Here is a 26820-nt window from a genome sequence, read left to right as displayed (position 1 = left end):
ATGCTGACAAGGTACCAAACACTGTTGTCAGCATTGCAGATAACTCAGTGAAAAAAAGAAATCTCTTTCCCATAGCGCTTTTATCCTCTCAGAAGGAGATAGACACTAAACATAATAAGTAAATTATATAGCATGATAGAAGTTGATAAATGTTGGGAAACAAGGAAAATAAAATAGGATAGGAAAGACTGAACTGCGAGGGTGGGAGTGAAGTGTTAGGCTGTAGTATTGGATACGATGATCAGTGTAGAGCCCATTGAGGAGAAGAGGTCCGATCAATGGCAGAGAGGGAACTACCCCAGAGGACCACTCTCAGGGTAAAAAGCATTCTAGGAAGAGTGAATAGCCAGAGTGTCTGTGAAGGGTGAATGGAGGTGGGAACAGGGGACAAATCTGAGAAGAAGAGGCACACACAGCCACTGGACTTTAATCCTGAATTCCTCTGAATGAAGTAGAGTGCTATTGTAATGTTTTAAGAAACTAAACTCATATTCTGAGATCTATATACCAAAATATGAAGTAGTCATTAAAAATTACATTGTTATAAACTTCATTAAATGTCCAAAGAGTTCAACAGCCAGTGTCAAAACTCAATAATATGACATCAAAAGCAGTACAGAATCTGAAGAAGGCCAAAAGGTAATTATATCTACCACAAATATATAATAGCACATATGAACTACTCCCACCATTTGAAGAAAGCAATGGCATGTAAAATCCCAAGTAACAAAATATGTTATGTACAGGAAGCCTACCTTCCTTCCTTTATATGCTCATTCACTGGTGTTTATTGAGTGTCTGTTATGTGCCAGGCACTAGGAAAAGTAGTGAATAAATGAAAGTTGCTGTTCTCATAAAGTTTCTATTGTAACAGAGACAACTAGCAAGCAGAAAATTTAGTACATGTCATGCGATGTTTAGGGTTATGAAGAAGAATAAAGCAAAGTAAGGAATAATGAAGCTATGGGGAATATATGGGTGTGATATAGGTCCCTTGGGAGCTAATCAGGTCATGGGGGCAGAGCTTTTGTAATGATTAATGTTTTTTTGAAGGATGAGCTCCCTACCCTGCCCTTCCACCATGTGAAGACACAGAGGGAAAGCACTATCTATGAACGAGGAGTCCCACAGGACTTCCTATGATACCACATTTGCCAGCCCACTGAAAATGGACTTCCCAGCCTCCAGAAATGTGGGAAACAAATACCTGCTATTGATAAGCCACTCAGTTTAAGGTTCTTTGCTATAGTAGCCCAAACAAACTTAAGGATCACTCCTTCAATGAATTTAGTGTCACCTTCCTCTCTAGCTGCTCCTTCTCTCCAGTTTTCTGCATATTCTTACCACCCATAAAGCCCTCCAAACTGAGAGCCTGTACTCATGTCCCATGATGTAAGTTACAGTAAGTTATGGCAAAAACCTGTCAGAATCTCCACATCATCCTTTTCCAAAGTACACATTTAGGGACTTAGTGTGGCCAAAGTTCCAAGTAGAGTGGATCATCACGTGGATACATATTTCAATGTGTAAGGATTTAGGAATTCAATTTGTATAGCTGAAATGTCTAAGAAACTAAATTTTTAAGAACTTTTAAAACATATGAGTCTGTAGCATATGGTTTCACTATAGTGACATACCCCCATTTTCCTGGTTTCTTAGCTACATTATTAAAATTAAAATTATAGTATTTATATATTAAAAATGGGTTAGGGTTAGACATTTTTTCTCCCATTTACCATAGTTTTGCTTTAAAAATCAAGCTATTGTTTTGATGTATAAATTTTGTATTCTCTTTCCTCCCTTCCTCTACTATTTTTATTTTAAAAAAAAGCATAGATATACATATTCCTGAGAACTAAGATACATTTTTATAGAGATACTCTCAAACTATGAGCTCTGAAAATAGATTGCTTTATGGTTATTTTTTCTCCTCATCTAGTAATTCTACAAATAAAAATGCAAATAAATACATACACTTCTTTAAAAAACAACTTCTTAAAAGGTGTTCCATCTCAAAATTTCTTGAAATCAAATTAACGAGGATTGAATCATCTAAACTAGATTGACTCAATACCTACTTTGAAATATCCTATAAATCAACAGAAATTCCTAAAAATGGAAGACTAAGCATTTTAAAAATTATAAATATCTTAGTATTATTTTTTTAATTATCTTGATCATTGGCCTTTGTAATGCCAAACAGCTAAATACATTTTCAACAATATTACCTGCTAATTTTTTTGAACCTAGTAGTTGGCACACTAAATTTTTGTCTCTTGTACAATCACATTTTAATAACATGGAGTTTTTACCTCATGAACCCAAAGACGTTTAATCACTCCTTGGGTTTCTGCTGTTTCTGGTCTCGACAAACAAACACCTTGAATGACACGGGAGAAATCACGAAGGTTGAACAAGTAGTGAGATTTAGCTGGAGTAGGCAAGAGATTCTTCATTGCTTCCTTATACAGAGTCATTGTGCCATTTACGATTTGTGTAGTCAAATCCAGAAATTCATCTGGAAATTTGTAACTTAAAGTTTTTTAAATAAAAAGAAAATATATTAGCAAATTTTAGAATTATGTTACATAAATGAGATTTAGCATGACCAACATCAAATTTCAATTAATTAAATCAATTTGATTCATTACACCCCCATTTTTTGTTATAAATAAGATTTTTACTTCTTTTAGGATTATTTTCCACTCCCTATTTTAGGTCTGAAGGAACCCTGTGAACTAAGCAGGATCAGTTTATTGGACTTAAACCTATTTAAGTAAGTGAACAGAAGAGCCAGCAAAGGCTATATGTAATGCCAAATCCAGTATGTACTAAATAAATACTTTCTCTTACTCCCTGGCATTCTTAATTCCACGTAAATAGAATTCATAATGAACATTTATAAAATAGATATTTTCAGAGAAAATAAAAAATAAAAAAATTTTGTATGAAAAAATTAGTAGAGAAAATAAAAAGGACAAAGCACATGATAGGATTGAAAAAAAACACAGTGAAAGAACAACCATTTGGAAAGATTAGCTATATTTAGTTTTTGGCTTGACAAAAAGCCAGCTGTCTCTTCTATCACCACTGGATAAAGCAAGGAATGATAATTTCCCCAGAATGGGCATTTGCAGGGAGCTACAACTTCTGTTGCCCAGGTGAAGCATGAATCCCAGCCATCTAGGCATCTCCACAGCTAGGGAAGAACATTTCCCCAAGAGACAGTCTTCAAGGCTATAATTCTGAAGCTTGGACACAGATAGCCCTGCAAACTCAAAGAGTTCTACCAAAGGGTATCAAAATCACAACATAAACCTGGTACCTCTTTCCAGCTAATGGTATTCCATCATAAAATTCAAAATACAAAATCAAATGTGGATATAGAGAGCAGAATGTTCTAAACCCTTTGTAATGTTTAATGTGAATTGTCAATTTGACTGGATTAAGAGATGCCAAGGATTAAGAGGTTTATGGGTGTGTGTCAATGAGGGTGTGTCTAGGAATGACTGGCATGTGTAATAGCCATCTGAAATGGAGACCCTCCCTAAGTGTGGGTAGCACTGGCCAATAGGATAATGGCTTGAATGGAATAAAAGTTGGAAGAACAAGGAAGCAGCAGCAGATGCAAGCTCAATTCTTCTTGAACAGGTTGCTGATTGCTGTTGGGATTTTCTGAGGCTATCAGACTCATGCTTCTTCACTCTTCCAAAGCAGACTCTGCCAATGATTCCCTAGAAGCCTTTAGTCTCAATAGCACCATTGATCCCTCTTGTTCTTGGTTTTCAGACTCTTGGACTGTGCAGCTACTGGTTCTTCTAGCTTTCCAGCCTGCAGATGGCCATTGTGGACTATCCAGCTTCTGGTTGTGTAAACCAATCTGAAGAATCCATCCACCCCCTTCCCCCTTCTTTTAAATTTTTTTAAGATGTTGATGGACTTTTATTTTATTCGTTTATTTATATGTGATGCTTAGAAATGAACCTAAGGCCTCACATATGCTAGGCTAGTGCTCTACCACTGAGCCACAACTCCAGCCCCATAAATCCCCTTTTTAAATTATATTTCCTGTTGATTCTGTTCCTTGAGAGAACCCTGACTAATACACCCTTTGTGGTATATTTAATACTGGGAGGCAGGAGGAAAGAAGAGGAGCAATTTTATCTGTTACCATTTCTGTGCCTAGGGATGCTTTCATGGAAATGTTTAAGAAGTATTTCTTACATTGATAGGTTTCTAAAAACTTTATATATCTTAGTGAAAAAAACACTGAAACCTCAAATCACTTACCATATTTTCAAATGCCATGTTAAGATTTTAGAGAAGATTGTAAACATGGATTTATCACTAAATTCATTGATTGTTACGATATTGAAATGTCTCATGAATCGAGGAGTTACTGGATTTCGGCCACCACCTAAATATTAAAAAGGATAACTTTTAACAATGTTACTAGAATAAACCAGAGTATTTTATCCAATACTTTACAGTTTGAAATAACTTTTTCTTTTTTTAATTTTTTATTGTTGGCTGTTCAAAACATTACATAGTTCTTGATATATCGTATTTCACAATTTGATTCAAGTGGGTTATGAGCTCCCATTTTTACCCCATATACAGATTGCAGAATCACATCAGTTACACATCCATTGATTTACATATTGCCATACTCGTGTCTGTTGTGTTCTGCTGCCTTTCCTATCCTCTACTATCCCCCCTCCCCTCCCCTCCCCTCCCCTCTTCTCTCTCTGCCCCCTCTACTGACATTCGTTTGTCCCCCTTGTATTATTTTTCCCCTTCCCCTCACTTCCTCTTGTATGTACTTTTGTATAACTCTGAGGGTCTCCTTCCATTTCCATGCAATTTCCCTTCTCTCACCCTTTCCCTCCCACCTCTCATCCCTGTTTAATGTTAATCTTCTTCTCATGCTCTTCGACCCTACTCTGTTCTTAGTTACTCTCCTTATATCAAAGAAGACATTTGGCATTTGTTTTTTAGGGATTGGCTAGCTTCACTTAGCATAATCTGCTCTAATGCCATCCATTTCCCTGTAAATTCTATGATTTTGTCATTTTTTAATGCAGAGTAATACTCCATTGTGTATAAATGCCACATTTTTTTTTATCCATTCATCCATTGAAGGGCATCTAGGTTGGTTCCACAGTCTAGCTATTGTGAATTGTGCTGCTATGAACATCGATGTAGCAGTGTCCCTGTAGCATGCTCTTTTTAGGTCTTTAGGGAATAGACCGAGAAGGGGAATAGCTGGGTCAAATGGTGGCTCCATTCCCAGCTTTCCAAGAAATCTCCATACTGCTTTCCAAATTGGCTGCACCAATTTGCAGTCCCACCAGCAATGTACAAGTGTACCCTTTTCCCCACATCCTCGCCAGCACTTGTTGTTGTTTGACTTCATAATGGCTGCCAATCTAACTGGAGTGAGATGGTATCTTAGGGTGGTTTTGATTTGCATTTCTCTGACTGCTAGAGATGGTGAGCATTTTTTCATGTACTTGTTGATTGATTGTATGTCCTCCTCTGAGAAGTGTCTGTTCAGGTCCTTGGCCCATTTGTTGATTGGGTTGTTTGTTCTCTTATTGTCTAATTTTTTGAGTTCTTTGTATACTCTGGATATTAGGGCTCTATCTGAAGTGTGAGGAGTAAAGATTTGTTCCCAGGATGTAGGCTCTCTATTTACCTCTCTTATTGTATCTTTTGCTGAGAAAAAACTTTTTAGTTTGAGTAAGTCCCATTTGTTGATTCTAGTTATTAATTTTTGTGCTATGGGTGTCCTATTGAGGAATTTGGAGCCCGACCCCACAGTATGTAGATCGTAGCCAACTTTTCCTTCTATCAGACGGCGTGTCTCTGATTTGATATCAAGCTCCTTGATCCATTTTGAATTAACTTTTGTGCATGGCGAGAGAAAGGGATTCAGTTTCATTTTGTTGCATATGGATTTCCAGTTTTCCCAGCACCATTTGTTGAAGATGCTATCCTTCCTCCATTGCATGCTTTTAGCCCCTTTATCAAATATAAGGTAGTTGTAGTTTTGTGGATTGGTTTCTGTGTCCTCTATTCTGTACCATTGGTCCACCCGCCTGTTTTGGTACCAGTACCATGCTGTTTTTGTTACTATTGCTCTGTAGTATAGTTTGAAGTCTGGTATCGCTATACCGCCTGATTCACATTTCCTGCTTAGCATTGTTTTTGCTATTCTGGGTCTTTTATTTTTCCATATGAATTTCATGATTGCTTTCTCTATTTCTACAAGAAATGCCGTTGGGATTTTGATTGGCATTGCATTAAACCTATAGAGAACTTTTGGTAATATCGCCATTTTGATGATGTTAGTTCTGCCTATCCATGAACAGGGTATATTTTTCCATCTTCTAAGATCTTCTTCTATTTCTCTCTTTAGGGTTCTGTAGTTTTCATTGTATAAGTCTTTCACCTCTTTTGTTAGGTTGATTCCCAAGTATTTTATTTTTTTTTGAAGATATTGTGAATGGAGTGGTTGTCCTCATTTCCATTTCAGTGGATTTGTCGCTGATATACAGGAATGCCTTTGATTTATGCGTGTTGATTTTATATCCTGCCACTTTGCTGAATTCATTTATTAGCTCTAATAGTTTCTTTGTAGACCCTTTTGGGTCTGCTAGGTATAGAATCATGTCATCTGCAAATAGTGATAATTTAAGTTCTTCTTTTCCTATTTTGATGCCTTTAATTTCTTTCGTCTGTCTAATTGCTCTGGCCAGTGTTTCGAGAACTATTTTGAACAGAAGTGGTGAGAGAGGGCATCCCTGTCTTGTTCCAGATTTTAGAGGGAATGCCTTCAATTTTTCTCCATTCAGAATGATGCTAGCCTGAGGCTTAGCATAGATTGCTTTTACAATATTGAGGTATGTTCCTGTTATCCCTAGTTTTTCTAGAGTTTTGAACATAAAGGGATGCTGTACTTTGTCGAATGCTTTTTCCGCATCTATCGAGATGATCATATGGTTCTTATTTTTAAGTCTATTGATGTGGTGAATAACATTTATTGATTTCCGTATATTGAACCAGCCTTGCATCCCAGGGATGAATCCTACTTGATCATGGTGCACAATTTTTTTGATATGTTTTTGTATCCGAGTCACCAGAATTTTATTGAGGATTTTTGCATCTAGGTTCATTAGAGATATAGGTCTGTAGTTTTCTTTCTTTGAAGTGTCTTTGTCTGGTTTAGGTATCAGGGTGATGTTGGCCTCGTAGAATGAATTTGGAAGTTCTCCCTCTTTTTCTATTTCCTGAAGTAGCTTGAAAAGTATTGGTATTAGTTCCTCTTTAAAGGTTTTGTAAAACTCTGCTGTATACCCATCCAGTCCTGGGCTTTTCTTAGTTGGTAGTCTTTTGATGGTTTCTTCTATTTCCTCAATTGATATTGGTCTGTTTAGGTTGTCTATATCCTCCTGACTCAATCTGGGCAGATCATATGACTTAAGAAATTTATCTATGCCTTCACTATCTTCTAATTTATTGGAGTATAAGGATTCAAAATAATTTTTGATTATCTTCTGTATTTCTGAAGTGTCTGTTGTGATATTGCCTTTTTCATCCCGTATGCTAGTAATTTGAGTTCTCTCTCTTCTTCTCTTCGCTAGCATGGCTAAGGGTCTGTCGATTTTGTTTATTTTTTCAAAGAACCAACTTTTAGTTTTGTCAATTTTTTCCAATTGTTTCTTTTGTTTCGATTTCATTAATTTCAGCTCTGATTTTCATTATTTCTTGCCTTCTACTTCTTTTGCTGTTGTTTTGCTCTTCTTTTTCTAGGATTTTGAGATGAAGTATGAGATCATTTATTTGTTGGTTTTTTCTTTTTTTAAGGAATGAACTCCAAGCAATGAATTTTCCTCTTAGAACTGCTTTCAATGTGTCCCATAGATTCCGATATGTTGTGTCTGTGTTTTCATTAATCTCTAAAATTTTTTTAATTTCCTCCTTCATGTCTTCTATAACCCATTGATCATTCAGTAACCTATTGTTCATTCTCCAAGTGATGTATTCTTTTTCCTTCCTTCTTTTATCGTTGATTTTCAGTTCCATTCCATTATGATCAGATAGGATGCATGGTATTATCTCTACTCCTTTATATTGTCTAAGAGTTGCCCTGTGACATAATATATGATCTATTTTTGAGAAGGATCCATGTGCTGCTGAGAAAAAAGTGTAACTGCTTGATGTTGGGTGGTATATTCTATATATGTCAATTAAGTCTAGGTAATTAATTGTGTTATTGAGTTCTATAGTTTCCTTATTCAACTTTTGCTTGGAAGATCTGTCCAGTGGTGATAGAGGTGTGTTGAAGTCTCCCATGATTATTGTATGGTGGTCTATTAGACTCTTGAACTTGAGAAGAGTTTGTTTGATGAACATAGCTGCACCATTGTTTGGGGCATATATATTTATGATTGTTATGTCTTGTTGGTGTATGGTTCCCTTGAGCAGTATGTAGTGTCCCTCTTTATCCCTTTTGATTAACTTTGGCTTGAAATCGATTTTATTTGATATGAGTATGGATACTCCTGCTTGTTTCCGAAGTCCATATGAGTGATATGATTTTTCCCAACCTTTCACCTTCAGCCTATGTATGTCTTTTCCTATCAAATGCGTCTCCTGTAGGCAGCATATTGTTGGGTCTTGTTTTGTGATCCATTCTACTAGCCTGTGTCTCTTGATTGGTGAGTTTAAGCCATTAACATTTAGGATTATTATTGAGATATGGGTTGTTCTTCCAGCCATATTTGTTTATTTATGTTACTAAACATGGTTTGTTTTCCTCTTTGATTATTTTCCCCCCTTTACTGTCCTACCCCCCACTGTTGGTTTTCACTGTTATTTTCCATTTCCTCTTCCTGTAATGTTTTGCCAAGGATGTTTTGAAGAGATGGTTTTCTAGCTGCAAATTCTTTTAACTTTTCTTTATCGTGGAAGGTTTTAATTTCATCTTCCATCCTGAAGCTTAATTTCGCTGGAAACACAATTCTTGGTTGGAACCCATTTTCTTTCAGTGTTTGAAATATGTTATTCCAGGATCTTCTAGCTTTCAGAGTCTGTGTTGAAAGATCAGCTGTTATCCTGATTGGCTTACCCCTAAATGTGATCTGCTTCCTTTCTCTTGTAGCTTTTAAAATTCTCTCCTTATTCTGTATGTTGGGCATCTTCATTATAATGTGTCTAGGTGTGGGTCTCTTATGATTTTGCACATTCGGCGTCCTATAGGCTTCTAGGATTTGGGGTTCTGTCTCATTCTTCAAGTCTGGGAAGTTTTCTCGTATTATTTCATTGAATAGATTGCTCATTCCTTTGGTTTGAAACTCTGTCCCTTCCTGTATCCCAATGACTCTTAAATTTGGTCTCTTGATGTTATCCCATATTTCTTGGATGTTCTGCTCATGGTTTCTTAACAGTCTTGCTGAGCTGTCTATGTTCTTTTCAAGTTGAAATACTTTATCTTCATTGTCTGATGTTCTGTCTTCTAAGTGTTCTACTCTGCTGGTAGTATTCTCAATTGAGTTTTTAAGTTGGTTTATTGCTTCCTGCATTTCTAGGATTTCTGTTTGTTTGTTTTTTATAACCTCTATCTCCCTGTATAGTTGATCTTTTGCTTCTTGGATTTGTTTATGTAATTCATTGTTGAAGTGATCTTTCATTGTCTGATTTTGCTGTCTGATGTCTTCCTTGAGACTCCAGATCATCTGAAGCATGTATATCCTGAATTCTTTATCTGACATTCCATCTGCTGCAGCTATTACCTCTTCTAACATTGAGTTGACCTGCATTGCTTGTGGTCCTTTCTTTCCTTGTCTCTTCACACTGTTCGCGTTCCTTTCTACTTGGTGAAACTGTTGTGCTATTGAATTTTCCCCCTATATATTTATATTGGTCTTGTATAGTTGCAAAGTCTCCCTCGCAGGCGCGGGCGGCGGCTCTGCCCTTCCTCCAATTGGGGCAATGTGCCTACCACGCCGGCAGGTCGCTGGGCCTGCTCTGCTGGTCGGTAGCAGGTCCGCCGACCTTGCAGGCGCGGGCGGCGGCTATGTCCCTCTGCGGGCCGCTAGGCTTCTTCTGTCGGTGGTCGCAGTTCTGCCTACTTTGCAGGCGCAGGCAGCGGCACTGCCCCTCTGCAGGCCTCTGGGGCTGTACTGCCAGTGGGTCGCAGGTCCGCCTACCTTGTAGGCGCGGGGGGGGGGGCGGCTCTACCCTTCCTCAGGCCACTGGGCCTGTTCTGATGGTGGTCACAGTTCCGTCTACCTTGTAGGCGCGGGGGGGAGGGGGCGGCTCTGCCTCTCAGGAGGCCGCTGCTCCTCTTCTGCCGGTGGGTCGCAGGCCAGCCTACCTTGCAGGAGTGATTGGAAGCTCTGCCCCTCCACGGGCCACTGGGCCTTTTCTGTCGGTGGTCACAGTTCCGCCTACCTGGCAGGTGCGGGGGGTGGGGGGCGGCTCTGCCCCTCAGCAGGCCGCTGGGCCTGCTCTGTGGGTGGTCACAGTTCCCTCTACCTTGCCGGCGCAGGGGGAGGGGGCGGCTCTGCCTCTCAGCAGGCCGCTGCTCCTCTTCTGCCGGTGGGTCGCAGGCCCGCCTACCTTGCAGGAGTGATTGGAAGCTCTGTCCCGCCGCGGGCCACTGGGCCTTTTCTGTCGGTGGTCACAGTTCCCCTACCTGGCAGGCGCAGGTGGTGGGGGGCGGCTCTGCCCCTCAGCAGGCCGCTAGGCCTGCTCTGTGGGTGGTCACAGTTCCCTCTACTTTGCCGGCACAGGGGGAGGGGGCGGCTCAGCCTCTCAGCAGGCCGCTGCTCCTCTTCTGCCGGTGGGTCGCAGGCCCGCCTAACTTGCAGGAGTGATTGGGAGCTCTGTCCCGCCGCGGGCCACTGGGCCTTTTCTGAGTTTGAAATAACTTGAAAGATCACAAATTCACAGCACATAAAAAGTTAAAAGTAATGTTCATGAAACCATGACATCAAAACTAGTTTCCTATTAAACTCAAGATATTGTTTTTCTAGTTGAATTATTTGAATGAGCTCAACTAATTATATATAATCTTGGGTCAGATCTATGTTTCCAAAGGAATTCACACCAACAGAAAGAGCCATTGGGCATGTTCTTCATGGTTCACAGTCCAAAGGAGTAAACTGTAAACAGTCTCATTACAATTCAATATTGGTACATTATACATTAATATAACCTTGAGAAATCTGACTAATTAAACTTTAAAAGGGTGTTTACCATGAAGCTTAAATTCCATACAACCTTGGCATATGGCCTAATTTTTCCCTTCCATCTAGAAATCAATTTCCCTAAGACTAGATTATATAGTACATGCAGCTACTTCGCTGCCTGATTGTATTTTTAAAAACTGGAGATTATTTCACATTCATAAAATAGTGATTACATTTTCAAATATGATGCTTTAATAAGTGACTTACATTTTCAAATATGATGTTTTAATAAGTGACTTAAATTTTAACAAACCATTTTAAAAAATTCTATCTTTTTAAAAATATATATGGCTGCAGTGTAACTCTGTGATAGAGCATATACTTATCCTGCAAGCTAAGGGTTTGATCCCTAGCAACACAAATAAAATTGATAAAATAGACATATTGCATTTTCTTTCTAAACATTTGGTAAAGAAGTGATTTTTTTAGTGTATTATGTATGTATGATGTGTTTTTGGTATGGGGGATTTAATCTGGATGCTTCACTACTGAACTATACACCCAGCTTGATTTCTTTATATTTTTAAAACTGTTTTTAATTTTGAGACAAATCTTACTAAGTTGCTCAGGGCTTTACTAAGTTGCTAAGGCTTGTCTTGAACTTGTGATCTTCCTGTCTCAACCTCTTGAGCACTTGGATTGCAGGCGTGCGCCACTGCACCTGGCTAAGAAGTGATTTTCAAAGCATATAATGTCTTTGTATTTGTATTAAGTGTACAGATACATATTTTATATATGTTTAAGTCAAGATAAATCTACTTTGTGTCTTATAACCATGTTGTTTCTGAAAACATGCCTAATGTGTGAGACCATATACCTGTAACTGGGAATAATGGACCTATAAATCAAAACAGTTATATATGTCTATGAATTTATAAACTAACTTACCTGGGAAAGTTTAAGGAGGTGGTTAAAGGATTGGAGAAGAAAATTGAGAGATAATTTTTACCCTAACTTTGTTTCCAAGCCTTTCTCCCAGATAATATTCAGAAATGGTGTATTTTTTAGAGAATGGGATCCCAGGGGAAGATACCTCATGGATTCCACCTACTGTTCTGTCCAGTGCCTGAGTAGGTAGGACAATATAGCCATATGAGTACAAATGACTAGCTTGGGACAAAGCAGAACAGAAGTCTGAGACCCAGGAGTCACATATGTTTTTATTTAGTTATTTGTAAAGTGTTCAAAGTGGCCCAGGGAGTTTTCAGAGAGCAGTTGCTGACTCAGAGCTAACAGTCCATGTTAAACATTAGATAGAGGTTAGGGTTAGGAGGCAAATACCAGAGAGATTCCCAGAAATGGTATATTGAGAGAAGAAATTTTTAAAAAATAGAATACCAGCTTGAAGTCAGGAGAACAGTTAAAGATTTCTAGTTAGTTGAATCAAGCCATTTTAAACATTTTAGCATAAATTTTTCTCCCTGTATAGAGATTCCTTTGAGTTTATAAATTTCTCTTGGATAATGTAAAGAATCTTTAAGGGTTAATTCTTTTGGCCATTTCCTACTTAAATTTTTCTTAGAGGCCTAAATCCAGAAAATTCTATCTTTAAAAAAATATATATGTATTTAAATATATATATATGGCTGGAGTGTAACTCTAAATCCAGAGACTGATGAGAATGGTACTTACATGGGGGTGGGAAAAGATGATGTCTGAAGCAGGGACATTCTTCTACCCAATTGAAGACTTAAGGAATGAAATAGAGGGAAGCAAGAGCTGCCCAAAGGGGATTCATCTGGGTTCTCAGAATGTAGGGACAGGAAATGGGAAGCCGAGTCCCAGAAATTAGGAGAGGAAGGGATTTAAAAGAGTTGGTGGGCAAATGGCCCAATCAAGTCCTCTCACTTTATAGAAACAGTAATTATGGTACATACCATGAGGTCACAGAGGACACACATAGAAACATACACAGAAAATACTGTAACTCATATTGTCCAACTCAATTTCTCTTTCTTTCTCCAGTTATGTCTTTATATATAGCCAGAATGATTTTCTATCTTAATAATCACTTATTAGAATATATACCTGGAGGTCCCATAGCACACATGATCTGAATGTCCACTAGTTTAATCATAGAACAATCTTTTAAGTCATACCAATTCCAGTGGTCTAACCATTGCCTAAGTAACTCAATGGGAGGTTGAGCTCCATATACCTCCCGAGCAGGCATATTGACATCATCTACAAATACAATCTAGGAATGAAAAGAGAAGAGGTATTAGAAAAAATGAATTAAGATAGCATCCTATTATGTAAACAAGTTGAGGTGAATTATTTTCATAGGTGAGAAGTGAAGTTTTCTTTCCGAAACAAGAATAATATTTTTAGCTTTAATAGAATACAGAGATTATTTTTCCCTATTCCTTGTTCCTCTAAGACTAGGGAGACCTTCTCATTATTAATCTTTATAGGTTAGTAGTTTAGGATTTACTAATCTTCTCATATTTATTGATTCACCATATATCTTGTCTTTTTTCCTAGTAGAACAATTCATTAAAATAGATGAAAAAGGTGTGACTTTTAGATATAACCTTTCGTGGTGAGTGTTAGTATCAAGGGTATTTCTTTGCAGATAAGTCAACTGGTAACTGAGTTGTTAAAAATCTAGAAAAGCAAGCAGCAAAGACCTGCTGAGTAAAATTGTTAGTTAATGAATTAATAGTGTAAATAAATTCTCAAGTGTATGTTCTATTTTCAATTCAAAGTAATATTGTTTATTTATTTATTTTTATTCTAATTTGTTATATATGACAACAGAATGCATTATAATTCATATTATATAGAGACAGCACAATTTTTCATATCTCTGGTTGTACACAAAGTAGAGCACACCATAGGTGTCTTCATACATGTACTTACAGTAATGATGCCCATCTCATTCCACTATTTTTCCTATCCCCATGCCCCCTCCCCCTCCCTCCCTCCCCTTTACTCTATCTAGAGTTCGTCTAATCCTCCCATGCTCCCCCCAACCTCAAAGGGATATTGTTTATTTTTAAAATCAAGATGTTTAGTGTACATACAAATACCACCAGTTTTAAGACAATTTTAATTAAAAATTTGTGGTGAAAAACTAGGAAAGATGTCAATTCTTAGTATATTTGGTTTCCTTGTTCTGATTGCAGACATGTACATAAGTAGGACTTATATTTTACTATGAGTATAAAAACAGAAAGCCATTACCATTCTCTTGCCCAAAGGAGGACCAAAAACTCCCTTTCTTCTTTTGTCCAATTTTGACATGATAATGTTCTGAGTTTGAGCAGCTGTAGTTTGTGCTGAGAAGTTAATTATCAGAGGTTTGTAGATTTCCTTATTAAGATGATTTAAAAGAAAATTCTACGTAACAGGAAATAATAAAATGAGCCAGAGTTGAAATTATATTTTGGCATTTCAGAATAAATACAAAGCGTCATTGTTGACAGACTTGAATTGAACCCTACCTGTCACAACAATGTAAAAAGAGATAAAGTCAAAAGGAATAAGTTACCATGCAAAAGGAGTGTCTCTATCTGTCCAGGTTCCTTGCATGTGTTTTCTGATTTTCACAACCACCATGAAGAGTATATGCTCCTCCTTAACATAAAGTCATAGGGACTCAGAGGTTAGGAAACTTGCCTCTGATCTCAGACATGGACAAGAATCCATCCTGCTGTTTTTCTCTCTCCAGACCAGTTTTCTTCTTAGAACAAGCATATTGTCTTTCTACTTATATATTAAGTTATCTTTCTGTAAGTTAAGAAGCTTACATAATATCAATGTATTTTCAAAATGGAATTTGCTAAAAAAGCAGGTGGAATTGCAATGGTTCTTAATCAAGATGTATGACAGGGACAAGGAATACCAGAATTTCCTGACCAGCTCTTCAAAGTGTATTCACCTGTCCTTACCATTCCTAAACTCTCCTCTCAAGAGTTCTCTATAGGGCTACTCTCCCCAGGGCCAACTTATTAGAAAATCTTCATTAAATCACATCTTCTTAATGAGTACTACTATCTACTACTTACATTTATGAATAAGGGAGGGGAAAAGGCGAGGTGTTTTGTTTTTTTTTTCACCTGTTCCAAAATTTACTTTAAGTGCTTCTAGCATTCAGCTTTATTGTATATGTTACCACATTACTAACCCAAAATCTCACATGGCAAAACATTTTAAGCATTTTCCCCCTTTCATAAACACAATTACATGCTAAACATGCCTTTAATTAAGCAAGTGAAAATTTTGAAAGCACAATTCAAAATCTCAACTTATTTATCATAGCAACACTTATATTTTAAAAAGGAACTGGTATGTTCCCATTAATAACTACGTTCAGCACATACATGCCTGTCCCTGTCATGAGGTAGAGCAGATAAAAGAAAATGAGCAACACAGGAGGGTCAAGCGCTGATCAGAAATTGTAAAATTAGGGCTAACTTTTGTGGGGACAAGTGCATGGAGTACTGCATACATGGCATATGTTAAGGTGTCTGAGTGCAATCCACTCCCCCGTGCTAGGTGTGTGAGCGGCAAACCGCTTACCCTGTAGGTACAGCCCTGGGCATGAGGCCACGTGTTGCAGTCCCTGCGCTTGCTCCATGGCCTGCTCCTTGATTGGTTGGCCAGAAATTGCCTGTAATCTGCTTAGCTACTGCCTGATCATATATACATGGTAACTGAGCAATAAAATAAGACCTTCTTCCTGCCTGGTCTCCAGAGGTTTGAATAGAGACACCACATCCACATTCTCCTCTACCCTATTCTGTGTACCTCCTTGTTGGACGAGAGAATGAGCCCATGCAAACTTTCACTCATTTCAACCATCCAGCAGGAGCTACTTTTTATTTTTATTTAAAATTATTTTATTTTACATAAAATGAACACAGTCTAAAATGTAAACTTTTAAAGACCTTTGAATAGCTTGTTTTCCTATCTGTGATTGACCATTAAATTAGCAAAAAGTAGCAAGTGTGAAGTTTAGAATAAAAACAGGAGTAGGTATATTTTCATGATTTTATGATTAAAATGTCTTTCTTATGATTATATAATTAAAATGTAAATGAGAGATTATTTCAAGAGAAAAAAGGTTTGAAAACAAGTGATTTTTTTTTGTACTTTAAAATGACTCTTCTGAGCAGCTACTATAATAAACTGATATTTTACATGTCTGAGTAAAGCCAATTCACATTTTCCATATTTTTGGCCCAAAACTCTAAACAATTATTTCATTTTGTTTGCTCACATGGCATACAGTGCAAATGTTTTTATTACAACGAATTTTTCAGCTAACAATGGCAGTCATAGTCATAACCAATATGTCTTTTCAGATGGACGAAAGGATAGACAAATGGAACAAGATTGAACATGAATGCTCAACACATGCATAAGTCAGGGCATAGTAAGTTTGGCAATGAGACCATTTAAAAGCAGAGCTAAGTCTAACTATCATAAATATGAACAGTAATACAAACAATCCAAATGTAATTATTATTTTAAAGTGACTAAAAGTTGAAGAATGAAATTAAAAAGAGCAAAACAGATTTTTAAAAATCTCAGTCTACTAGAAGACAATAAAGGCAACAGGGATTAGGTAGCAGTATTGCAGCCTTATATAGCTAACTGGGTAGGGAAGGAAGTCAGGAGGAGAGCGCTGTCATTCATAGTATTGATAATTTTAAAACTGGATTTAGGGAAAAAGTTATATTTGAGAAAAAGACTTCAATTATTTACAATAGGTTCAAACAATGCTGATAGAATTGTAAAGTTTATGTAACATCCTAAATCAATATGAAAAAAATAAATACGCCACCATGCCAATGGATTAACATTTTCAAAAGAGTGTAAAAAATGACTGTAGAAAAATGACTCATTATTAAGAATTTACGTATCTGAGATCAATTTGCCTTCTAATAGAAAAAAAAAGACTCAAAGTAACCATACAAATAAGAAATACAGCAATATGTTGAATCTAAGTGATTCAGACAAGCTTAAAGTACAAAAAGGAAAAAAAAAAAAAAGCAAAAATACACCATGTAAAAGAAAACTGTTGGAGCAGTGATTTGAGCCATAGTATCTGATTCTCCTGTGGCAGGAGCTGTGTGCCTAGGATGGGAACTTCCTGTGCAAAGGTGAAGATCAAGACTGTCCAATTACTATGGTGACACCCTGCTTAAAGGATGTTCTGTGGTAGGCACGGCTCTATAAGTCTTGACCCTAAGTTTAGACACCAGTTGCCAGAGGTAGAGAATTAAGAGCATAAAAATGATAATTATAATTGGCTGCCCAGTACTTTGTCCTTCAGCCTGCCTGCTTTGAAGAAACTTTCTCACAGAAAACCCTTTTGATGATAAAACCTATATAATAAATGTGCTGAGTTAGCTCTGTGTCATTATACCTCCATCAGAGGGTAATGTCCCACTTGGTCTCAGCTTTCTCTGTCTGTCTTTTCTAATCCCCGATCTTCCCTCAATGGTTTCCAAATTAATGGCCATGCTGGTTGCAGCAGAAAGTAAAAAGAATCTAACCAAAGAGGACAATTAATATAGTATGGTCCTGTGTATTGATCATGTAAAAAATCAGACCATTATCAAAAGATTTTTGTAATTCCCAAAAGTTGAGAGTCATTGACTAAAACATTTCTAAATAAGTACATTTTTACCACTGTGCCATAAAAATTATTTGGACAAAATTTATGTTTTTATAAGCTATCATTAGACAAGTCCTGCTTTTCAGTTTAAATATATCTCTTGCAATTATTCAACATATAAAATTCCATTTGTCGCACTGAAAAAATGACTATTTTTATGTTCATATACAAAACTGTTGAAACTAATTATATACCTATAAAACTATTTTTTTCAATTTGATTATCAAATTATGTTAATTAAAATTATTCTATAAAATCTATGTAGCTATGTGTAAAGAAAAATACTCATTACAACAGAGCTGACCTGCAAATGAGAAATAAATCATAATGAATACTAAATATTGTATTTGTTAGTAATTCTTTTAAGTTAACCATTAACAATGTGGATTATGTGAAATTATAGACTCCTTCCTGTCACAGGATTTTAAACTTCTTCAACATATTTGCTCATAGTAGGTGTCTTTAGTTAATGTCTTTCTTTGTTGTAGAGTGTCATAATTTATTACATTTTAATGTAATCTACAACTAAAATACTACTTATATTTCATTATTTAAAATCTAAATATCTAGATATACAATAATTTTAATGAAAATCACTGGAAACATTAAATTTTCTGCTTAATCACTTCAATAAGAAAAACTGTAAATACGTACAAAATTTCATTAAGCATCTTATTTGTATAAATTTTCAATGAGGGCTGGGGATATAGCTCAGTTGGTAGAGTACTTGCCTTGCATACACAAGTTCTTAGGTTCAATCCCCAGTACCACCCACACACACACATACACAAATTCAATGAAATTACTTTATAGAAAGGTATCTAGCATTGTCTCGAAATAATATTTTCTTTCACTGAAGAATAAGTTTTTGAGCCCCCAACCTTATATGTGTATTATTTATAATATAATCAACTCTTAATTAATTGGAGCAAAGGAATATTCTTTAGAGGACATGAGAGACAATTTGAATTTGAATAACCTTTCTGAACAACTTTAACATTTGTTGAAAAATCAACAATTTCACTTCCAGGGATTAAAAAAAATTGTTTCTAAGCAAATAAGCTGAGATAAAAATAAAGATTTAGCTACAAAAATGTTCACTGCATTCTTTTTTTTAAAGTGTAATATCCTAAATTAGGGACTTGGACAATTATCATAAAATTATAAAATCAAATACTATGATAGCCTTAAAATCACCTTGTAGCAGAACAAAATAGGAAAATGTTTATAATATATAAATAAGAAAGTAGGAAGATATTTGCACGTAAAAAGAAAAATACATATTACAAAATATGCTCCCAATTTTATGAAAAGGAATATTTTTATATCTGGACAGTTTACTGTCTGAGCTGAATTTGATGAGAGTACACATGACAAAAAGCTGTATTTTCTTCTAACTACTTCCTTTAATCACATCAAGTTTCTGTTCCATGCCTCTTGACATTTTGAATAAATCTCTCAGCTTTCTGTACATTTTCAGTTACTTTTTAAAAATATGGGGCCAAATCAACCCCGTGGTTTAACTCTCAGTGAGAACTTCTCCCTGCCTCCCTCTTAGATATTCCCGTATGCATATAAACATGAACCTGAGATGGGAGGGGGACTAGGGGTAGCACTTTTCTCCTACTCCTCCTCAGGTTGTGTTAAACCACTCAAATTTGGGGCATTATCTGTTTTAGCAAATGGAATCATCTTAACTCACACAAAACAGAAATCATTCAGGAAAAAAAAATCAATAATTACTACATAGTAATCTTTCAGACATAAAGTAATTTAGAAAATTAAATAGCAAGTGCAATTAAAACATATTTTTCAAGGAATGCAGTTATCATCCTGCATAAGCTCTAGTTATCAAAATGGGACATGGGACAATTTTTAGTGATATAAAATGGCATCACCATCTTAGCATCTGATACCAGCAGCCCAACCACCAGAAGCAAAAAAGAAAAGAAAACCCACAGAATATTATATCTTGAATGAATAAAAGTCATTTTTTATCTAAAAAGTCAATTACTCAAAAATTCTCTGTGGTTCAAACAAAATATTTAAGGAGTTTTAAAAATTATTTAAGCCTACTACTCTAAAAGTAGCATTCTTATGACTATTATTTATATACTTTTAAATATGTAGATTTTAATAATACTTACAATTATATAAACACTCTTTCCTGTTCCTGTTGGTCCTACAAATATTGAAGGCTTTTGATGAGTGGTCAACAAATCCATTAATGCAGAGTATCGAATAGTGTCCACAGTTGGTACAATGATTTCATTAAACATCACATCTTTAGGAATTGGAGGAGCATCTTCTAATTTCTTTACCCATGGCTCCCATCTCCCTATTCCCTGTTCACAATAAACAACTGAATAGTAAAAATTATATTACAAAATACTTTTTAAAACTCTGTACTTCCATGACAAACAAATCCTATTATTCAAATACTCATTTTATCCTTTAAAACACTTAACATTCATTTTACAGTTAAGTTGTATATATACATTAAGGAGAAAAAAAAAGAAGTGGCAATGCTGTGATATTTTTGATGCCTTAAAATCACTGCTTAAGCTAACCCAATGATCAATTATTATGGACAAACATCAGATTCTTTAATGGCATTGAGAAAATTCAACTAATCAATGCATTAAAAAGTATTTTATTCAATGTTAACAATTAAATAATTTTTTTCTCCCTAGAAGATAAACTATATAATGCTTGTTTTTTAATAATGATAAAACATCAGCTTCACATTTCAGGCAAGATTTATTGTTATAAAAATTACAATTATAAAATAATATACTCAACATAATAACTTGGTTGTTTGTAAGTGTGCAGTTCAGTATTATTAACTATATTCATATTCTAGTGTACCAGTTCTATAGAATGTTAGATTTGTGATTATTATGAATTAACATGCTGTATCTTTGTATCCAATTAGATTGTGAACTAAAGTGTTAACTTTCTATGACAGTATTTATAATGAAAAGTTTTGAGCTGGGTGCGGTGGTGCTTGCCTATAATCCCAGCAGTTCAGGAGGCTGAGGCAAGAGGACTGTGAGTTCAAAGCTAGCCTCAGGAATGGCAAGGTGCAAGCAACTCAGTGAGACCCTAAATAAATAAAATACAAATAGGGTTGGGGATGTGGCTCAGTAATCAAGTGCTCCTGAGTTCAGTCCCTGGTACTCAAAAAAAAAAAAAAGTTTCAAAAATGTTATTTTTCCATCTAGAAAAATACTACTGCCCCCTCCATTATTTTTTCTTTTTGGTGGTACTGGGGATGGAACCTAGGACCTTGCACATGCTAGGTAAGCACCCTACCACTGAGCTACATCTCTTTCTACATTCTTTTTTTTTTTTTTTTTTTTTTTGGAGGGTATTCAGGATTGAACCCATAGGAACTTAATCACTGAGCCACATGCCCAGCCCTTTTTATTTTACGATGCGGTCTTACTAAGTTGCTTAGGGCCTCACTGAGTTGCTAAGACTGGCTTTGAACTTGAGATCCTTCTGTCTAAGCATCCCAAGTTGCTGGGATCACAGGCATGTGCTACTGTGCTGGGCCCTTTTTCCATTCTTAATATGAAATAAAATCTCAATTTCTAGTCATTAAAAGCACATAAGAATTCAGACCATCCTTTCTCTACATCATCAAATATCCTACAACAAGACTTCCTTAATGGGCCTGCTAGTCCCACACGTGCCCCCACCACTGGGATTTCACATATGGCATTCCTCTAGCCTAGAATGTGACATGTCTCTCTTCCAAAGAGTTATGAACTACTGAGGGCAGAATTGTGCATTATTTTCTGGCAAAAAGCTGTGTATCAAGGCACCAAATTCATATCAGTCTGAAAAGTGTATTGCAATTGCTTCTAGAATTGATAAATAATGCCTTTCCCATATTTTAGATAACCTTTTCAAACATGTGTGTTTTGACACCAAATGGTAAAGGAAGACTTAAGAATTAGAAAACTCAGATTATATAGTCAATTAGCAATTATGTGATCCTGGAACAATGACTTAAGATCTCTGAACCTCAGTTCCCTCATTGGTAGAACTTTCAAAATAATCCCATTCTTCCTATTTTACCCTGGTGCTAGAAAGCAATATAGAAAAAAAATGGGGAAAGCATAAAAAACTGTCAAGTACCCTGAAAATGGACATTATTAGTAACTTGAAATAAATTCAGTAAAAAAGATAGTATCTGTGCTGAACAGGGTGAAGAATTACTTCTGAGGTGAGCAGGGCAACACATTTCAAAAGCCATAAAATTCAAATGCCTTTTCTAGAATTTCATCTTAAGGAAATAATCAGGTGTAAATCATGACTTTATCAAAAAATGTTCAAAAAAGCAGTACTTATAAAGACACTAAAAACAAGAAAAACAGCCCAATGGCCAAAGAAATGGAATAGATGGTGGTCCATTCATTTGTGGACTGCAGGGAGGTTTTAGAAAGCAAGTTCACTGGAGAAATGTTATTGAGAGGGCAAGGTGTTTTCCTTATTAAATAGAAAAGAATACTGTGTGATTTCAATTTTACTTAAATGTGTATATATTTAATATATACATTTTAAATACTAAACTTTGTCCTCAGCACAGTATTAGTGGGAGTTTTGCTACCCAAGTTTTATTGCGTAGTTCATTTGGGTAGTGTTAAATTTACATTTAACCAGCTACATTCTTACAGGGCTTAGTGCCTGTAATATTCTAACACACATGAATCTCTAAGAGGTGTCCTTGAATAGTAAGTGCCTAGTGCAGGGTTAGATAATCATAATGCATATTTCTATTTAACGAGTACCACTGACCCATCAGGTGTTATTATTATCACCTTTAATCATTGGGAATAACTACATTCAAGAAAATTAACTATCCCAAGGCTATACAGAAAGAAAGTGACTTTACTAGGACTCAAACCTAGATATGCTTGACTTCAGAGCCAGCATAGCTTCCTCTTCTCCACACTGTTAAAGTAAACAGAGAGGAAGAAATGGCCTAGAGTCATTATACACCGTGTCTCAAAGGAGACATGGCCAGATTGGCAATTGCAAATCTTGCTTCAAAACTCTTACCTCAGTGATAAATCGGTAATCATAAATTGTTTCTTTTTCAGGAAATGGGACAGTTAGTGCCTTGGAGGAAGTTTGTTCAGTACCACTCAGTAATTTAAACTTAGTTTGAGTTAGCTCTGAAATTGGACCTCGCATTAGTTCTCGAAGAATATTATCAAATTTCAACCGATCATTATCCGAACAAGAAGCACCAACAGACCAGATCAAAGAAAACAGAAAAATTCCCTGCATTGGAAAGAAAGAAGACAAAGTGCAATTAAAGAGTAACTTCAATCTATCCTTGTAGTCGGGTTAATATCTCTGAGAGGAGATCCATGAGGTGATTAAAAATAGCAGGTCGTCTAAGGATGTTGTAGTAAGTGGGCTTTTTCATACTGCATGTCTTTTAATTCTTATACATAATACAAAGTACAAATTTTAGCCACAATGAAACCTGCTCACCTGCCCCTGGTGTATGCACAGATTGTTTCTCTTGGAAAACTATCCTTCGATTAAAATTTATTTCAAACATATAAGCTATCATGAGTCTTGTTATTTAGGAAGTTTGGAGAAAGCTGAAGATATTTTTCTATTGCCAGATCTTACCTCAAGCAAAGAGTAAGTTTCTCTATCATTTCTACTTTTTACTTTGGCTTCATCAGCAAAATCACCCATGAAACAGTCTATTAGATTCATTAAGGATCTGACCAAGTTTGCATCTGAAGTAGGAGATAATTCCTGAAAAGTCAGAAAAAGGAGTCTTTCAAACAATTAAAACCAGATAAAATAGCATTGGCTGATTTTTATTGAATTCATTTAATTCTAACAGCCATAGTACTATTATAACCTTTGTCTTATGATTGGAAATTGAGGCACACACTAATTCGTGCATACAGGAGAGTGTGGCAGCAGAAAATCTCACCTTTAGGTAGTTAGTGCTTTTTAACCTCTCTTACATCAGTTCTCATATTTAAAGAAATGTACTGGTACCTGTTTAATTAATTTAAATCAAAGACAGATTTTATGCTTTATTTTTTTTTAAGTCAGATGCTAAAAAGTGTCTTTCAGAGAAGGCAATTAATTTCTATATCTGCAATGTTAAATAAATAAAACCCACTTTGGAATATATTTATAAGCCACAACAGTAGTTAAGTAAACCCAACCATATGAAATACATTTTCAAATCTCAGAATCTACAAAAACTCTGCTGGAGTGCCATAAATGCCATGCACATTACTTTTTGGTACCTCGCCAGGACAATTTATAGTAATTGCAATAACATGCACAGCTCCTAGAACCATTCGGTGTACAGCAAGTTCTCAATAAATATTTGTTGGCTTCCCTCCCAATTCTCTTCTGGCCTTTAGAGTTGCATTACTTCATGGTTAACATAAAAAAATTCTCTGAAATTGACTCTTTGAAGATTAGAAGCTGTTGGCTTCCTATTCGGCAGAGGTGGTGGCTGAGTCTCTGGCTAAAGATGGGACTGTTAACTAATGCAACAATAAAATTATAATCATATATTACTACATATTACTACCAAGTAAATAATGGGCATCATAATTCCAGTTTCACTTATTTGTAATATCTGAATACTCTGGCAGCATTAGGGGAAAAAAGTCCTATTACTTGTTTTATTATGACCCTCAATGCAAACATGGTTAGATGTTTTATAACATAATTACATCATATCTCCAATATTTTGTATATAGCCAAACTTCTGGCCCAAAGCAGGCTACACCCATTTTGTAGCCACATTTATCCTCATGGACTTTTACCAAGTGTCCTCCATGTTCTCAATCACCAAACCAAAAGACAAGAGTCCCTTTCCTACCTAGTAGTATCTCACAGGCTTCCTAGTAGTATCTCACAGGACTGACTACCTCCTTCCTAAATTGTTCTTCTCTCTTCCCTCTCTTTGTCTAAGTCACTTGTGCACCTCAGATTCTATCTTTTGCTTTCTTCTATTTTCCCCCTAGATTTTCCCTTTAGGTAAAATGGCTTTAAACTCCCGTCTACAAATCTGTACATTGAGCCCAACTTCTGCCTGCTGAGGTTTTTTTATTATCTCTCCCAATGGCAGAAGAAACATCAGCCTGATTTTCTCTTAAAATTGGGAGCCATCTCACCACAAAGCCATGAAAATATAATTTCGGCTTTACTACAAATGACTGCAAATTCTGAACTTGCTTGGAATGCCTGCCCGTGCCTTGAACTCACTCATCCCTGGCTTTCCCTGACAGATAGCAGCCTTCTCTAAAACTTTAGTGACACCTCATAAATCTTGGCCTTCCCTGGCCAGATAATGACCCTCTCTGAGGCTCTAATGACCTTCATAAATTCCAATGTCGGGGCTGGCAAAATGTAAACTAGCCTTTGTGTTATGCTCATCAGAGTTTTGTTATCTGTAACCCACCTTGTGTAACTTTCTGGGCTATAAAGTTGGGCTGCAAGAAAGCTGCAGTGCTGTCTTGTTCCCTCAGTTTTTGGTGGGAGAGGCAACCCGGCCGGTCGAAATAATAAGCTTGCTTTAATTTGATTTTAATTGGTGTCAATGGTCTTTTCTTTCATCCTGGTCTAACAAGCCCTATTTTCCTATATTTGTTACAGAGCCAAAGTTGTTCTAAAAGACCTTTGATTAATAACTCCCATGATCAATAACTCTCAAAGCAGAAAGTAAGCATAATTTATAATTTCCAACTGGAGAGAGTTTGGGAGCCTAGATGGTGCTACAACCCTTAGGCAGCTGATTCCCTTCCTCTTTGTCCCTGTTTTCCCATCTGCTCTTTCTCCCTTCCCACCCTGCCCGTTAGGGTATACTGAAGGAAAGAAAAATGGATTCACCCACTTTAGGACCTCTTTACAATCCTTCCACCAGGAACTGGCTTATTTTGGGAAGTTTTGAAAATAAAGAAGTTTATAAAAGTGAAAATTATACAACATCCCATCAGAAATGAGAGGACATTTTGGACTCTTTTTATCCAGACAGGTTTATGTGAACCTTTGAGGTTGTTTTTGTTTTTTTAAAAAGAGAAAAGACAAGCATCAATTATACAGTCTTGAATCTAAGATGGTTTCAAAGAATAGTTATTAGTTAAAGTTTTTTTTTTTTATTTTGATCAGAAAAATGGTTCAGTCAAACCAGTTAAGATATATTTTTATCAACTAGTTAATAACCCATTAAAATTGAAATATTAGAGTGGTTTTTACATTAAAAAATTGAGTATAATTTTAGTCATGTTTTTGGCTCCTTTGCACATCAACTACATAATTATGGCATATGTAGAAAATAATAATTCATTAACTCCTGAAAATTATTTTGTAAAATAATGATCATACTTGAAATAAATGTTTGTTTAACATGTCCTGCTCTTGCTAGGTCATAAGCTCCATAAGGGCATTTTGTCTTCTTAATCATTGTATGTAACATAGTATTTGTCACTTGATTATTTTCTCAGTAAATATAATTGTATTACCAAGATTTTTTTAAAAATTGAAATATTTAACTAACACAAATTTTCTATTTACTTTTTAATTTTAAAATTCCCATTTCTCTTACCTTTGTATGCTTTCTAATAAATTCAACAGAAATAGGGACCATTCTGTCAAATAAGCCTGTTATAAATTCCTTCTCAATAGGACTGACTGTCTCAGGTAAAAGATTCAGCCAAGACAACATCAATGGTCTCCAACCTAGTATGTGAGGCTCCATGTAAATCATACCACATCTGGAAACCTGGAAAAATAAATTGTTTACCATCAAGGTAATGCTTACTAAGGAAATATCATTACCATGTACAGGTATGCTGTGGTATGACAGAAGCCATTTAGTTGAGAGGCAAAGTGGTTGAAGACAAAGAACTTTAAGATAAGCTAGCAGATTAG

At 36.0% G+C, this 26820-nt stretch overlaps 1 protein-coding gene across 1 annotated transcript in view; it reads right to left on the bottom strand.

The window, feature by feature from the left end:
• Positions 1-26820, bottom strand: part of Dnah7 (dynein axonemal heavy chain 7) — a 323134-nt gene that overhangs the window by 121335 nt on the left and 174979 nt on the right. The window contains exons 33-40 of the mRNA XM_071619296.1: positions 26495-26671; positions 23542-23673; positions 22957-23181; positions 20034-20231; positions 14445-14600; positions 13287-13455; positions 4291-4417; positions 2313-2532 (exon numbers count right to left, since the gene is read on the bottom strand). Of these exons, the coding sequence (XP_071475397.1) occupies positions 2313-2532; positions 4291-4417; positions 13287-13455; positions 14445-14600; positions 20034-20231; positions 22957-23181; positions 23542-23673; positions 26495-26671 (1404 nt within the window). The remainder of the gene's footprint in view (positions 1-2312; positions 2533-4290; positions 4418-13286; positions 13456-14444; positions 14601-20033; positions 20232-22956; positions 23182-23541; positions 23674-26494; positions 26672-26820) is intronic.

Source organism: Marmota flaviventris, chromosome 11 (genome assembly GCF_047511675.1).
Source record: "Marmota flaviventris isolate mMarFla1 chromosome 11, mMarFla1.hap1, whole genome shotgun sequence".
NCBI lineage: Eukaryota > Metazoa > Chordata > Mammalia > Rodentia > Sciuridae > Marmota > Marmota flaviventris.
This window is presented reverse-complemented; position numbering and strand designations above follow the sequence as displayed.